At 37.4% G+C, this 14,104-nt stretch overlaps 1 protein-coding gene across 1 annotated transcript; it reads right to left on the bottom strand.

Moving 5' to 3' along the window:
* Positions 1–4,346: 4,346 nt before the first annotated feature.
* Positions 4,347–12,532, bottom strand: STX16 (syntaxin 16). The gene is made up of 7 exons (XM_015822683.1): positions 12,416–12,532; positions 10,465–10,605; positions 8,291–8,453; positions 8,098–8,189; positions 6,789–6,932; positions 5,495–5,575; positions 4,347–4,458 (listed from the first exon to the last, which is right to left on the bottom strand). Exons 1-7 carry the CDS (start codon positions 12,506–12,508, stop codon positions 4,354–4,356), a joined length of 819 nt encoding a protein of 272 aa, XP_015678169.1. The 5' UTR covers positions 12,509–12,532; the 3' UTR covers positions 4,347–4,353.
* Positions 12,533–14,104: the final 1,572 nt, after the last annotated feature.

Below are 14,104 nucleotides of genomic sequence, written 5' to 3' on the forward strand. Positions count from 1 at the left end.
AGATTGAAACCTAGCGAGCTTTCACGGGCATATGACAAAGCTGAATTGATGGAGCCTTTCAAATAAGGAAAGGGGAGGAATGAGCCCAGTAGTACAAGGGTCCTCAACCTTGGCAACTTGAAGACTTGAAGTCCACAAGTCTTAAAGTTGCCAAGGTTGGAGACCCCTGCAGTAGTAGACCCAGAATCACAGAGTTGGAAGGGGCCTTGGAGGTCTTCTAGTCCAACCTTCTGCTCAGACAGGAAACCCTATCCTGTACCATTTCAGACAAATGGTTGTCCAATAGTTTCTTTAAAAACCCACCGGAGCATCCACAACTTCTGGAGGCAACTTGCTCCATTGGATTTTTATGTTACATTAATAGAAGATCTCTTAGATTATTATGTTAAATAAATTAACAGAAGAAAATACTAGATTTTAATGGGCAAATGAGGCTACCTGAAGATTAAGTGATCCTCCTGTGAGTTTTAAAGGAAGAGAAGAGAGAAGAAATTGGCTTCTAGCTAGAGTTGAATAGTTTATTCATACATTACAAATTTTCCACAGACATGGATGAAAATAGACTGTACATTGTTGGGTAAAAACAGAGATCCCTTCCGTTACATACACCATAAATACATTTGATTTGAAAGCAAATCCATCATTGCTTGAAACCATAGTTGGTCCTACTCAAGTCCCTACGCAATGTATCCAGCTGATGATTTCTCATTCAGGATAATTTTCCTTAATTGGGTGTGTCAGGAGCCTTCATTCTGCGCCCAACCAAGGTTTGGAGTTTTGCTGAAAGGCTGTTTGGCAGCAATACACAAAGCGGTAGGGCAGGTTGTAGATCTCCTTTGTAGCTTTAAATCCTGTCTAATCTCAAAAGCATTCAACCTGAAACAGGCTGAAGGGAAGACCTTCTGGAACACACCACAAGCATCATTCAACAGTGAATGGTTGCAAGAAAGTCAGTGTTACATCTCCTTTTCACCCGATTAATAGTTCTAATCAGTCTGTAACAATCAGTTGTTTGGATAAAAGAGTGCTGCTACTTTTCAGCTTTGGTTTTCCAGTTTTCCAAAGAGGGCAAGTTGTAGGGAGCCAATTTTATTTAGGAAATAAAAAGGCTTACTAAGAATATTGCCTGAGAGATAAAGCATCCAGCAGTTGTTCTGAAGACCGAGTCTGCTAGGACTGCTGGTTGGGGGAGTTGGTACAGAGAAAACACCCCAGTAAATTTTATGCAATAAACCTACCAAAACAGAGGAAGCACCAAATCAGGCAGACAAGAACGAAATCTCTGGCCAGTCTTTTGAAAATTGCTAACTTATCTCTTGCCTGACCTTTTTCGGCCCAGTTAAACTACAAGCCAGTTAATTTTTTTTACCAATGGGTCAGTCAAAGAATCCTCAGTGTAGAAAAAAAATCCCACTTATTTAACTATTGCATTTTAAATAAATAATTTTAAATACACTTTTTTAAAAAAATCTTCCCAAAGTACAGTGATGCTACATGAAACCATGATCAAATGAACAGAAGGAGTCTCCAAACCGCAAAACCCACCCCTTGGAATGTACATATCTTACACTGATTTGTTCTCATGATTTAAGATTTTTTAAAAGACTTTAGAGAATCTCTGGATTGGGGATAATTCCAAAAATATATTGCAGTAGACAGAAATACAAATGAGACCTCAAAACAGTATTCACAAATAACCTTAGTGGCAGTAACATGCCACCAAATTATATTTTATTAACCCACATACGGTTAGCAGAATAGCAGTGATTTTTTTTTAGCAGTAAAATATCTTTTTCTTCCAAACATCCAGCTTGTTCTATCCACCATCCTCTTTAGAGAAAACATTTTTCTCTTGGCTCAATCCTTTTCTATGATTCCCTATTTCACTCCTATGTCCTAGTCCTCTTCTTGGAGGAGACAGATAGCCTGTTTCTGTATCAATCCAGTTTTAATTAAACCCACAGTGATAAATAGATTGCAATATTTATACCTATGTGCATATTTTCAGAGCCAAGCAGGGGGAACTCTAAGGTGTAGGCCACACTTGGAAGTCTAGACATCATCCAAAAAAGAAGGCAATGATCAACCATTTTCATATATTTGCCAAGTGACAGTAGAGTATCCACAGAGTAGTCAAGGATCAAGCTTGACTTCAAGGACACTATTTCTGACACACACATTGACATACAAGATGGCCCTTTCCAAATCATGCCATTGGTTTTACGTACATGTTTATAAATATTTGCCTTATTATTAAACCTAATGAAATTGGTTAAAGATTTTAATAACAAACAAACATGGCAAAAGGAGGTTAAACATGGCCTGCTGAAATTGGTTATTTCGACCAAATCATGGAAAAACTTAAGTCAACATGCTCAGCTTTTTCTTGTTTTGAAAAGAAAGAGGTCAGCTATAATTGGTATTCTACTTTAGGTAACAGAATGATACTTTCAGCAAATACAGGCAGCCCTTGTTATCCAGTTAGAAAATACAGACCAGACCCTGGCAACCATCATTCTTGGCATATTTTTGTCTATTTTATGCATACACAAGGAGCAAGTGGATTTTTGCACATGCATAAAATACAGTATGTTTACTTTCCATATTTCTCATGCTATCTGTATCTTGTTATTCACTGCTATTTGGCTGGGCCAGAACTTGTTCAAATCGCAAATCTACCTGTACAACTGATAGTTGCTGCAGATGGTAATATAAAGAGCTTGAATTCCATTCTTCCAGGAAGCAATGGTCCCCTGTATCGGAAGGCATAAAGCAGCCTCCTGTAGATAGGAGACGAATCAAAACAGATGAGCAGAGTTCACTAAGAGCACTTCTTTACCTTCTCACTGACAGAATAATAGCAACAGCTGAACACAATTCTCTTGTGGCAATCCTCTTTGCGTCAAAGGGGCTTCAACTATAGAAATGCTATGTGGGATTCTCCCTTTATCTAGCAAGCAGAATCTCCCAGTGACCCAAGGGAGAGCTATGATTTCCCTGTCTGAGATACAAGAAATCTGAACGATGCAAAGAGCTGGATGAAAGGAAGAAAACAAGGTGTAACAAGTACACAGCAGCGTTGCAATTATTGCACAATCAAATGGATAAGAATCCAAGACAATTAAAAAAAGTTGGCAAGTGGTGTTGCTAAATCACAGCAAAAAGAGAATGCAAACTACAACCTTTAAGTTCTTCAGTACAAAATGCTTTTTTAAAAAAAAGGATTGAACACCAAGGGCCCCAAATTGCCATGCAATTTTAAGTTACAGTTAAATATATATATATATATTTAACTGTAAATATAGCATATAAATATAATTTAATCACAAAAACTGTTTTTCAGCACAGCCACCTACTATGTTAGAGAAACCAGTAATACTGAGGCAGAGCAACATCTGCTCTTGGCTGAACAGGATTCCAAATTCTCCTGAGATCTCACAGCTTAAAAGTTATTTTATTTAGATGTAAGTTCCTGATATTGTCACTAGTTCAATTTAAACTGTGTATGAATTGTACCACACCCTTTTCCCTTCACATTCTGAAAACAATAAGATGAAATGTGTAACTGCTGCTGTATATCAACAGATTCAGTTTGAGAAGGAAGATTCAGAAAGAGGGATCAGAGAAACAACTTTCAGTTCAATAGTGGGAAGAGGTGGAAATAATCAAAACACATTCCTGATTATTTAAAACTTAAAAATAATCTTAAAACAATAATACTCCCTGCGATTAGAATATTATTGATAATGCCAACCACCACTTTTGGAATAATAGAATGAAATTAGAAATCTTTTTTATTTCTGTGAACCCATACTAATACTAACTCTGGAGGGGAGAATGGTAAAGTGGAAATATTGTATGTTTAAGGCATTATTTAAAATCTCCAACTCGATAGTTTTGGGAATGATGTCCACATCACAATTTGGACAGCTTACCCTAAAATTAACCGTAGGCTACGTCATGGTAGAAAGCACATTATTATTCCTATTTAGTAAAAGCACTTTCCAAAATGTTTAAATCGGTTTTAAAAATGCATTCTAGAGTTTCAGTGGCCTGGATAAATGAAATGCCTGATTTGGTAGCTTTTCTCAGAAATTCTGACATTTCTACACATTTTTTTTTACAAATCACTGCCTTCCATATTCACTGAACATGTAAAACAGGTTTTCTGTATGAACATTGCACAGACTTTGCACCATTAGATCTCGTACATTCGTCCAACAGGCAGCTTTCAAGAGCACAGGCTCAACCATTCCTCTCAGGAACAAAAACAGGAGAAACACAACACACAAAAATTTGTTGCTACCTCTCAGACAAATACAGAGAGAAAGAAAAACATCACTGGCACATTGCCTAGCGAAATTTTACAGCAATAAGGACAATGATAAGGACAATAACTATGACAAACAAAATTAAAATGATAAGCATCTTCCGATTCTTCTTTTGATACTGCTCAGCCTGCAGACACAGAAAAGAGGAATTTAACACAGATTCTTTCCTGTGGATAGCAGAAAATAAATTATTCTAAATAAGGAATAATTTTTAGAGAGCCACAGAAATGACCTTGGAGAAACTAAGCAGAGATGATGACTACAATATGCACAAAAATGTGCTTTAAGCTTGGAAAAGACAGAAGAAAAAAAAAAGAATGGGCTCAGAGTGGTTTTTGCCTTCATTCCCTATATAAGGGAAGCGAAAAAGGCTTTAGGCTTTCAAGGTTATGTTACTACAGTCTGTATCAGTACATATTCTAATCAAACTGGTGAAGTCAGTTTTCTGGTCAGTCTTAAAAGCCTGACTGCATTTTCATTTCACTCCTCTTATATCCCAAGGAACTAAAGACAAAACCTTTTTGACTTAATTCCTAATGTTTCTTTTGTTTTCTCAATTTTTCTTTTTTGCTCTTGTTGTTTTCTGGACTTTGTTTTGTGGACACTAGATTTTCATTTGCATTTATTTCTCATTATATAAACTACTATAGGTAGTTTGGTACCAAACAAATTATAAATATATCAATTTTCCCTTTCTGGCATAAATATATGTAGCATAAGTCTTAATAACTGATTTATATCCCACAAATAAGATAGGAAATTATTTTAATATTCATAGAACTCAACTCTATGAACTCAAAGGTGAATTCAACCTTTACACCTAGACTATTTTACAGTTCTGTGGGTAAAAAGAAATAGGTAGAATACCCATCTACCAACTGAAAAGAAATATGTGGGAGAACTGCACAGTGGAATAATCAGGAGAACGTAATCACATTAACATACAATCATTAAATGCTAGACATTGAGATATCTAGGATAGGAGCCATTTGTCTAATTCCCTTAATTTTAGCGGCCATTATTGTCCTTTTAACTTTTAAAATCATAGACATGGAAAGAGAAAATGTTATGCCTCACATTTCTGGAATTGTAATAATAAGCTCCTCAACAGTATGAAATAGTGGCATTCAGAATAGGACATTGGAAATACATTCTCTGCTTACTTTATGTAGCTGTTTCAATCCTTCCTCTGTTTTTATGCATGATTGTTCAACACTGTAGTCAATCCTATCCAGTACAGTACCCTGAAGAAAAAAAATATGCATCAGTTCTGTAGACTGAAATGTTGATCTGTGACGAAATTAAAGATTGAGTGATTGAAATGCAATATGTATTAAATTATAGAATGTTTTCTATTAATATCAATTGAAGGGTTGGTTACTGAATGCTGGAAAACTAGGATATGATGAAAGTAAAGCATGTACAAAAATAAGTGGAATATCTGGTGAACCTTCCCTCTACACCTCTAACAATGTGTGTGTCTATGTGCATGTATATATATTTACACCCACACCCACATATATATATTTCAGTACAGAAATATTGAATATTCTATATTTCAATATAGAAATATATTGAAGAACCAAAAGGAGATAATTCATCCTCGTCTTGTTTCTTGCTCAGTACATATACAAGAAACTTCCTTTCTTGTACATTTCTCAGAAGCACACACAAGAGCAAAAATTATGACCCCTTCCTGGTTTTTATGCCTGCCTTTTAATTATTTTTATTTCGACATTTATAATTATTGTATACCTTTCATTTAAATTCCATCGTCAACATATCACTATAATTCCCACAAAAACCTCTAAAATATTCCTTCAATTTCCCCTTCAATCATTTGATGACTTTTATTTTTAATTCCATTAGTTCTTCTGGGATCCATTTCACCCACCCAAAATGATTCTGCATTTTCTCTGCTTTTTGCAATTTTACTTTTCGTTGTTCCCACTATCTTTTTTTCAATCTAAAGCATGTTAGGTAATACAGTATCTTTCTCTTGCCCTCATTGTCTTACATGCTTTTTCTTCAGCTTCTTTCACATCCACTGGACAAACACACACACACACACACACACACACACACACACACGGACACATGCACATACAGGTAGTCCTTGACTTACAATCACAATTTAGCCCAAAATTTCTGTTGCTAAGTGAGACAGTTGTTAAGTGAGTTTTGCCCCATGCCACAACCTGTCCTGCCACAGTTATTAAGTGAATCTGGCTTCCCCATTGACTTTGCTTGTCAGAAGGTCACAAAAGGTGTTTGCAATGACCCCGGGACACTGCAACTGCCGTACATATGAACCAGATGCCAAGTGTCTGAATTTTGATCATGTGATCACAGGGATGCTGCAACGGTCGTAAGTGTGAGGTCGAGGACTACCTGTACAATGTTCAAACCCAAGATCTTATAAGATGCAAATAGCATTGATATCAAGGAGCCACTTACCTGTTCGACTACCATTGCTCCTAAATCCCTGAAAATTTCATTAAGATCAGTAATGGACTGAATAACTTGTCGAATTTCTCGTTCCCGCTCTTCCACCAACATAGTGTTTTGTTCCACTAATACTAACTGGTCATCTGTAAAACCCTTATTAAAACAAAAACAAAAATGCCAGATTAGCTAAATAGCTAAAAACATTGCATCATTCAATATGCAAAAAAAAAAAAAGGTTTCAAACTGAACTGTATACTCATAGATTCCCAGCCAAACCCACGATGTAATGTCCTCCTTTACTTTTCAAAATATTCTTCTCTTCCCCCCCGCCCTGCCATCTCTTTAATTCTTCCCTTAAAAGTTTTCTTTTAAAAAGATAAGTGCTATAATTGTGGCACAAGGACAGCCCTTCCGAGCTCGGTTGCACCTTTTGAGAGTTCCAATGAACCAGTTTATAACGAAGAGTCTAAAAATCCAACAGGGATACGATTTTTTCCAGCAACTTGGAGGATGATTTTTGGCAGAGATCCTAGAGAGCAAGTGCAATTTTTTTTTTAGCAGCAGGTAGTCAGCCTTAAGCCAGGGGATAATATGGGACTGCTGGCTTAATTCTAAAGCCCTCCTGCAAGAGTGATTTATTGTTTCCCTTGCAGCCTGCTGGACAATCAGAAATAGAGAAAAATATCAGAAAGGAAACGAGAGAGAGAGAGAGAGAGAGAAAAAAAAGGGAGTGGTGAAGGTACTTTTCACTCTTTGGACTGCTAGCAAATAGTATGTAGTTTTCAAAAGTTCGTCTCTTCTAAAAAATTTGCACCTTAATAAAAGAGACTCACTAATCCTTAACGGCTGCATGCAATCATTACCTTCAAATTCTTCATAGCAGGCAAATGAATACCAGATGCTTTGTACTTTTCATACACACAATTCAGTTAACTACCTACCCCAGTGATGGCGAACCTTTTAGAGACCGAGTGCCCAAACTGCAACCCAAAACCCACTTATGCATCATCGGGTGCCGGGTGGGCGTGGCCCATTGGGTGGGCGTGGCTGCGGTGGTAACGGCAGACTGGGTGGGACTAAAAAGTTCAATCAATCAATTCCAACTTTGCAAGATCTTTTTTTTTCCCCGCGAGAAGTTGAAATTGACTGATTGATTGAACCTTTTTTTTTTGTACATGGCAGCGGAGGTCTAAAGCAAAAAGGTTTTATAAAACCCAGCTGAAGGCCTAGGACTGGGGTGACGGCGCATGTGCCCACAGAGAGGGCTCTGAGTGCCACCTCTGGCATCTGTGCCATAGGTTCGCCACCACTGACCTACCCTATCGTAGAGTGTCGTATCCTCCCCATCGTCCATGAGGGAGACTGAGGTGTCAAAGAAATGTTTGGATCTTTCTTCTCGATTTTTCATGCCTACAAGAACAAGAAGACTGCTGTCATTAAGACTCTCCAGCCACAAATGAAAGAAGGGAAGGTGCCCTGCTATAAAAGGCTGCATTTGGTGCATTGCTTACGTTTGAGATAGTCAGATTGCCCGTGCCTAAAGCTGGTGGAGAGGTCCTGTAGAGACTGAGCTAAGGAACACACAACGTTCTTCAGAAGCCGGCACTCTTGGTTTGTACAGCTTCGAGACTTGTTGTGCAAACCCTGGACTGCTCTCTGACACCTGTGAAATAGCTGGGGAAAATAACAGAGAGAGAAGACAAATCATTTTTATAGTGAAACAGCAGCAAGCATTCCTGGTACAATTAACAACAACAACAACAAACCAAAGAAACCGCCTAGAAACTATTTTTTTAAAACTCAAGTAAGCTTATCCTCTAAAGCCGTAGCTACATTCAACTATGCCTTAAAGCAGGGGTCTTCAAACTTGGCCCTTTTATGACTTGTGGACTTCAACGCCCAGAATTCCTCAGCCAGTGTGCCTGCTGAGGAATTCTGGGAGTTGAAGTCCACCAGTCATAAAAGGGCCAAGTTTGAAGACTCTGCCTTAAAGGCTAACTTAATTTAATCTCACAGTAATTATTTGTGCTGAGTTTCTGGTGATTTTTCAATAAAAAGCAAAAACAGCTATGTTGACCTTTATGAAAAAAACAAAACAAAATCCAGACTGAGGTATAATAAGGAGCCTACGTACAGTTGATCAGGCTCTTTGAAAGTTTCAAAATAGTGCAGGAAGCAGATGCCATTCAACAACTTTTTCCTCAAGTGAAAGGATGGAGACTGGATGAAAATTTTCCAGAATCACTGGGTCCACCAATGGTCTCTTGAAGAGCTGGCAGACCATTACCTCTTTCAAATCCGGGAAACAACCTCAAAGTCAAAGATCAACATCTCAGGAAGATTTGATCAATCAGGTGGGACCTGGATCTAGCACACAGGTAGCTAGGTTCACAATCCAGAGAACTCTGTTCACTTTTGTGTCACAGTCTCAAACTTTCCCCAGATAACTCCAGGAAGCTCAACTGGACCTGCCCAGTGGATTTTAATTGGGAATAGATCTGAGTGACTTTATCTGCCAGCAAAATACTGTAGCAAAAATAATCCCCATAAGGATCAATAGAAGTTCTTAGGGCATGGGTCTTCAAACTTGGCCCTTTTATGACTTGTAGACTTCAACTCCCAGAATTCCTCAGTGAGGCACGCTGCCTGAGGAATTCTGGGAGTTGAAGTCCACAAGTCATAAAAGGGCCAAGTTTGAAGGCCCCTGTCTTAGGGTCTTACTGCTTCCCAGTAGGACATAACAATCTTAAACAAGTGGGGGATCACCCCAGCAAGCCAAAAAACAATCAGAAAGTGATTTGACCAGGGCAATGGATGGATGGTAATGTCCTCTAAAACCAGATCATGCCACATTTGCCCCAAGTAAAAAAAACACTCAGGTGCAATGTGCAACCTCCAATTTGTTCTGGACTGTCAATGACCTGGGTCAAATCCATGGTTGCTCTGGAGCCATGAACTTCATGGCTTGAGAAATCCCAGACGTTTTGTCACATTGTGGGAAACTGAAATCCCCAAGGACAAGTAACTTAGGGTCTCCAACACCAGCCCAGCAAAATAATCCAGGAGATGAGGTAGATTTAGCGTCAGAGGATTTCTAACCAAATTTCTATTATCTCTGCTGGTATAGAGTGTTTGATTTTTTTTCAAGAAAAGTGGGAAAATTATTCAACAACCTTTTCCCAAGTCTTATAAACCCATGCAATTACTTCAATTTCTTCTTCAAGTGTTAGACTGTTGCAAAATGTTGTTAAGCTGAAATAAATCTTTATTTGCATCAGTGGTATTTAAATTATGTATAGGTTGAACAGCTGAACAATAAAATCTATAACATAGAATCTTAAGTACTGTTTTATCTTTAATCTTAAATACTGTTTTCAAATCGGGTCTCCATTGTTTAAAATGATAATAACATTTTTTTTCCATTACCATCAATCTACACAAATGCATTTTGGCTGGAATTCTTGACTGCGGATGCTTAAAACCTTTGCATTTTTCTCCTTAAAATTACATATATATTCATATATTAGTACAATATTGCAATAAAAAAATTGTTTAAGAAGTCAAACAAAATTGACTTCTGACTGCTGAATTTTTCGCTTTATCCAAGGCAGCTTAGGGCAACTTACTCACATATCTGCATTTGGTAAAACCCAATTAGATTTTAAAAAGAGAACTACAGTGGCACCTGTGTAATTTCTTGAGTGGTTATTTCTATTGCATGCTCTTCCTCACTGCTGTCATCCAAAGTCGGTCTGTTTAAATGCTTGTCATGCAAACTGGCTAGTTCTTTCATCTTCTGTTTTATCCTGGATATCTCATATTGAATCTTAAAATGAAATTTTTAAAAAATAAGGGCAAAATTAGAAACAAAGAAAACATTCCAGACAATAGTAAAGTTAAAAGAACTTGATTATATTTAAAAGATCACATTGGCTTTTTATAGAAAAATGCTATTCAGTTTCAACTATATACACAGAAGTGGATTCTTTTTTACCCTTTTCAGACTTTGGGTTGGCTCCACAGAGGGAAAAACCCAGCATATTTTGGGTTCAAATCACTTCCAAAATGCTTGATCTGAATTAATTTCTCACTGTCTTGACTAAGAAACCGAATTCAGTCAAAACTAGACTGATGAAATACAGGTTGTTCTCGACATACAACTATTCATTTAGTGACTATTTGAAGTTGGCACTGAAAAAAATGACTTATAGCTGTTTTGCACACTTATGATCATTGCAGCATCCCCCTGGTCACACGATCAGAATTCAGATGCTTGGCAACTTGCATGGATTTAAGACGGTTGCAGTGTCCCGGGGTCATTTGGTCCCCTTTTGCAACCATCTGACAAGCAAAGTCAATGGGGAAGCCAGATTCATTTAACAACCATGTTACTAACTTAACAACTGCAGGAATTCACTTAAAAACTCTAAGAGGAAAGGTCATATAATGGGGCAAAACTTGCTTAACAAATCACTTGTTTAGCAATGGAAATTTTGGGCTCAATTGTAGTCGCAAGTCGAGGACTACCTGTAATTTCACTTATTCCTTTTTAAGTGTGATGTCAACAAGATAGTTCAACTATTTCCTTAGGAATCCTATTGTCTTTAACCCTACGAATTTCCTCTTCCAGCTAATGCTAGCAACTTGAATCTTTGCAAATATCAAATGGATTCCCCTCCCCAAATTCTCTTCCTTTATAAATAGGAGAATAAAATGCCATACAGATAGACAGTCCTTGACTTACAACCACAACGGAGCCCAAAATTTCTGTTGTTAAGTGAGTCATTTGTTAAGTGAGTTTTGCCCCATTTTACGACCTTTCTTGCCACAGTTGTTAAGTGAATCACTGTAGCTGATGGTAAGTTAGTAACCTGGTTGTTGAGTGAATCTGGCTTCCCCATTGACTTTGCAGAAAAAGGTGATCACATGACCTTGGGACACAGCAACAGTATAAACATGAACCAGTTGCCAAGCATCTGAATTTTGATCACATGACTATGGGGATGCCAGAAAAGCCATAACTGTGAAAAACAGTTATAAGTCACTTTTTTCAGTGCTGTTGTAACTTTGAACAGTCACTAAATGAACTGTTGTAAGTCACAGACCAGGGGTGTCAAGCCCATTTGCATTGCGGGCCATATTGTGACTTATCAGGTTGGTTTTTTTGTCCTTGCAGGGCCCGGGTGGGTGTGGCTGGTGCGGGCCGCATGTGGCCCCCGGGCCGCCTGTTGGACATACCTGTCGTAGACTATCTGTATTTCACCAATTATTATGCCCTGTCCCTTTCTCTCTTAAAATCTGAAATACTGTAAAGAATTGTAAAAAGCAAACTCTGATTTGACTATTTTTTGGAGTTACTTGGGTATCATGTACTCCTACTGAATATTTTTAAAACTATAATTCGACACTATAACTATAACTCAGGTTGACTAGATGACCTCCAAGGTCCCTTCCAACATCATCATCATCATCACCATCATCATCATCATTTTCTAATTTTACATTCTGCCCTAAACGTTGAAAGATAAAAATTAAGTAAACACATTAATACTGCCAATTTTTACTACTGCTTTTCCAGAATATATGTATATGTGATCATATTCTTTATATGTATATATATATAGAGAGAGACTCACTTCTTCTATACCATCAATCCACTTGGGAGGCAACCTCTTAGTTACACAGACAGCTGCTTCAGGATCTAAACTGATACCTGATACCAGTGCCATGCGGTCATCTGCAAGCTGGAGAAAAATGTAAGAAATGTCTTTAGACTGTTGTGAATCAAAATGAGAAAAAGTCACCAAGCTGGCTTTCATGGCTAAGGCAGGACTAGAATTCACGGTCTGCCAGTTTCTAGCCTGCTGCTTTAACCACTAGACCAGCGGCTCCCAATCTATTCTATACCATGCACCCTTAGAACGCTTCTGATATATTCTCGCACCCCTTACAAAAGTTTGAAATAAGGGCAACGAATTATGCATATACACTATAATTTTGAAAATCCAAGTTTTCGCATCCCCTGGAATATCGTCTCGCACCTCCGGTTGGGAACCCCTGCACTAGACCAAACTGATTCTGCATCTGTAATGATAGACAAATTGTGAAATCTGCCCACTGTTAGATTTTTCCATTTTAATTTAGATTTGCAAAGAAGAACTAGATATATTCATTGAAATAGCCATGTAAGGCAATTATAGGAATCTACAAACTTGATCACCATACTTGCAAACATGCATCCTAGAGTGTCCTCCCTTCAGAACTCTGCCATTTGCAGGGGTTCTATGGCAGGAAATCATAGAGTTCTTCAGTAGACAAGCTGATGTACAAAGTTCTCTCAGATTTAAATGAAAACCATTGGCTTAAGGGAAAAGCTGTAAATAGGTAAATAGGTAAATAATACCTAAAATATTTCAACTTACGACTCATTCATACCGTTTGACAAACAAATTCCCAAGCCAAGCTTCACTTCACAGTGATGTTAAATATATCGTATATAAATGCAGAGTTTTACTTAGAGGGAAGCCAAGTTTGAAAAAATAAATCTAGTTAGGCAAGAAAAGCAGATACACAAGGAAAAAGAAGGGCTTGAAGTATTTAGAGTGGTGACAGAGGCCAAATAGAAAGAAGGCTCATACAGTAATTTAATAAAGAAATATTTAGTTTTGGACACCTTCAAAAACTTATAAAGAAAAATAAAATAAGTAGAGAAAAATTATTTCAGCTTTTGTTATTTTCTATATTACTTTCCAGACATATATGTACTTTTTATGCAATTGAAGTGAGGCTAATATGAGGTTAATATATGATAAATAATTTTGGGCCAAGACTGGTAACTATTAAAAGGACAACTTTATTTTACTATTTTCTTTTCAAAGACCAAGGAACATTTTATGTCCAGCTTAGCGGTATATCCATCATCAAGACATCAAAAAGTTCTTTGAAGATGTAGGTACCATATTTTCCAGAAAATAAGACTGGATCTTATATTATTTTTTGCTCCAAAAGACACATTATGGCTAAGATTAAACCAGAAACTTTCTCATGGAAAGAGAACTGGAAAAAAACTGGAACTCTGATTTTATATATGATGATGGCAGCAAGATTGCTTTATGCACAAAAGTGGAAGGATGCCTTGATTCCTGCCATGGACAAATGGTTACAAAAGCTGATGGAATTAACAGAGATGGCCAAATTGACTGTACCGATAAAAGAAAAGAACATAAGTACTTTTGTTTCTACTTGGAAACCGCTTCTGGACTTTGTGCTTGAAGTGGAAAAAAATATTATGATTTTGGCTTTACCGATTAGACTGATTTGCTGAT

The sequence above is a fragment of the Protobothrops mucrosquamatus genome, unplaced genomic scaffold (genome assembly GCF_001527695.2).
Source record: "Protobothrops mucrosquamatus isolate PMUCROS unplaced genomic scaffold, P.Mucros_1.0 scaffold1641, whole genome shotgun sequence".
NCBI classification, from domain to species: domain Eukaryota; kingdom Metazoa; phylum Chordata; class Lepidosauria; order Squamata; family Viperidae; genus Protobothrops; species Protobothrops mucrosquamatus.

Excerpts from the sequence above, each read along its gene's own strand:
- STX16 (XM_015822683.1), bottom strand. The coding sequence starts at position 12,508 with ATGGCACTGGTATCAGGTATCAGTTTAGATCCTGAAGCAGCTGTCTGT. Across the intron at positions 8,454-10,464 it reads CCACTCAAGAAATTACACAG|CTATTTCACAGGTGTCAGAG; the intron begins GTGCCACTGTAG and ends TATTTTCCCCAG. Across the intron at positions 4,459-5,494 it reads GATTGAAACAGCTACATAAA|GCTGAGCAGTATCAAAAGAA; the intron begins GTAAGCAGAGAA and ends CTGTGTCTGCAG.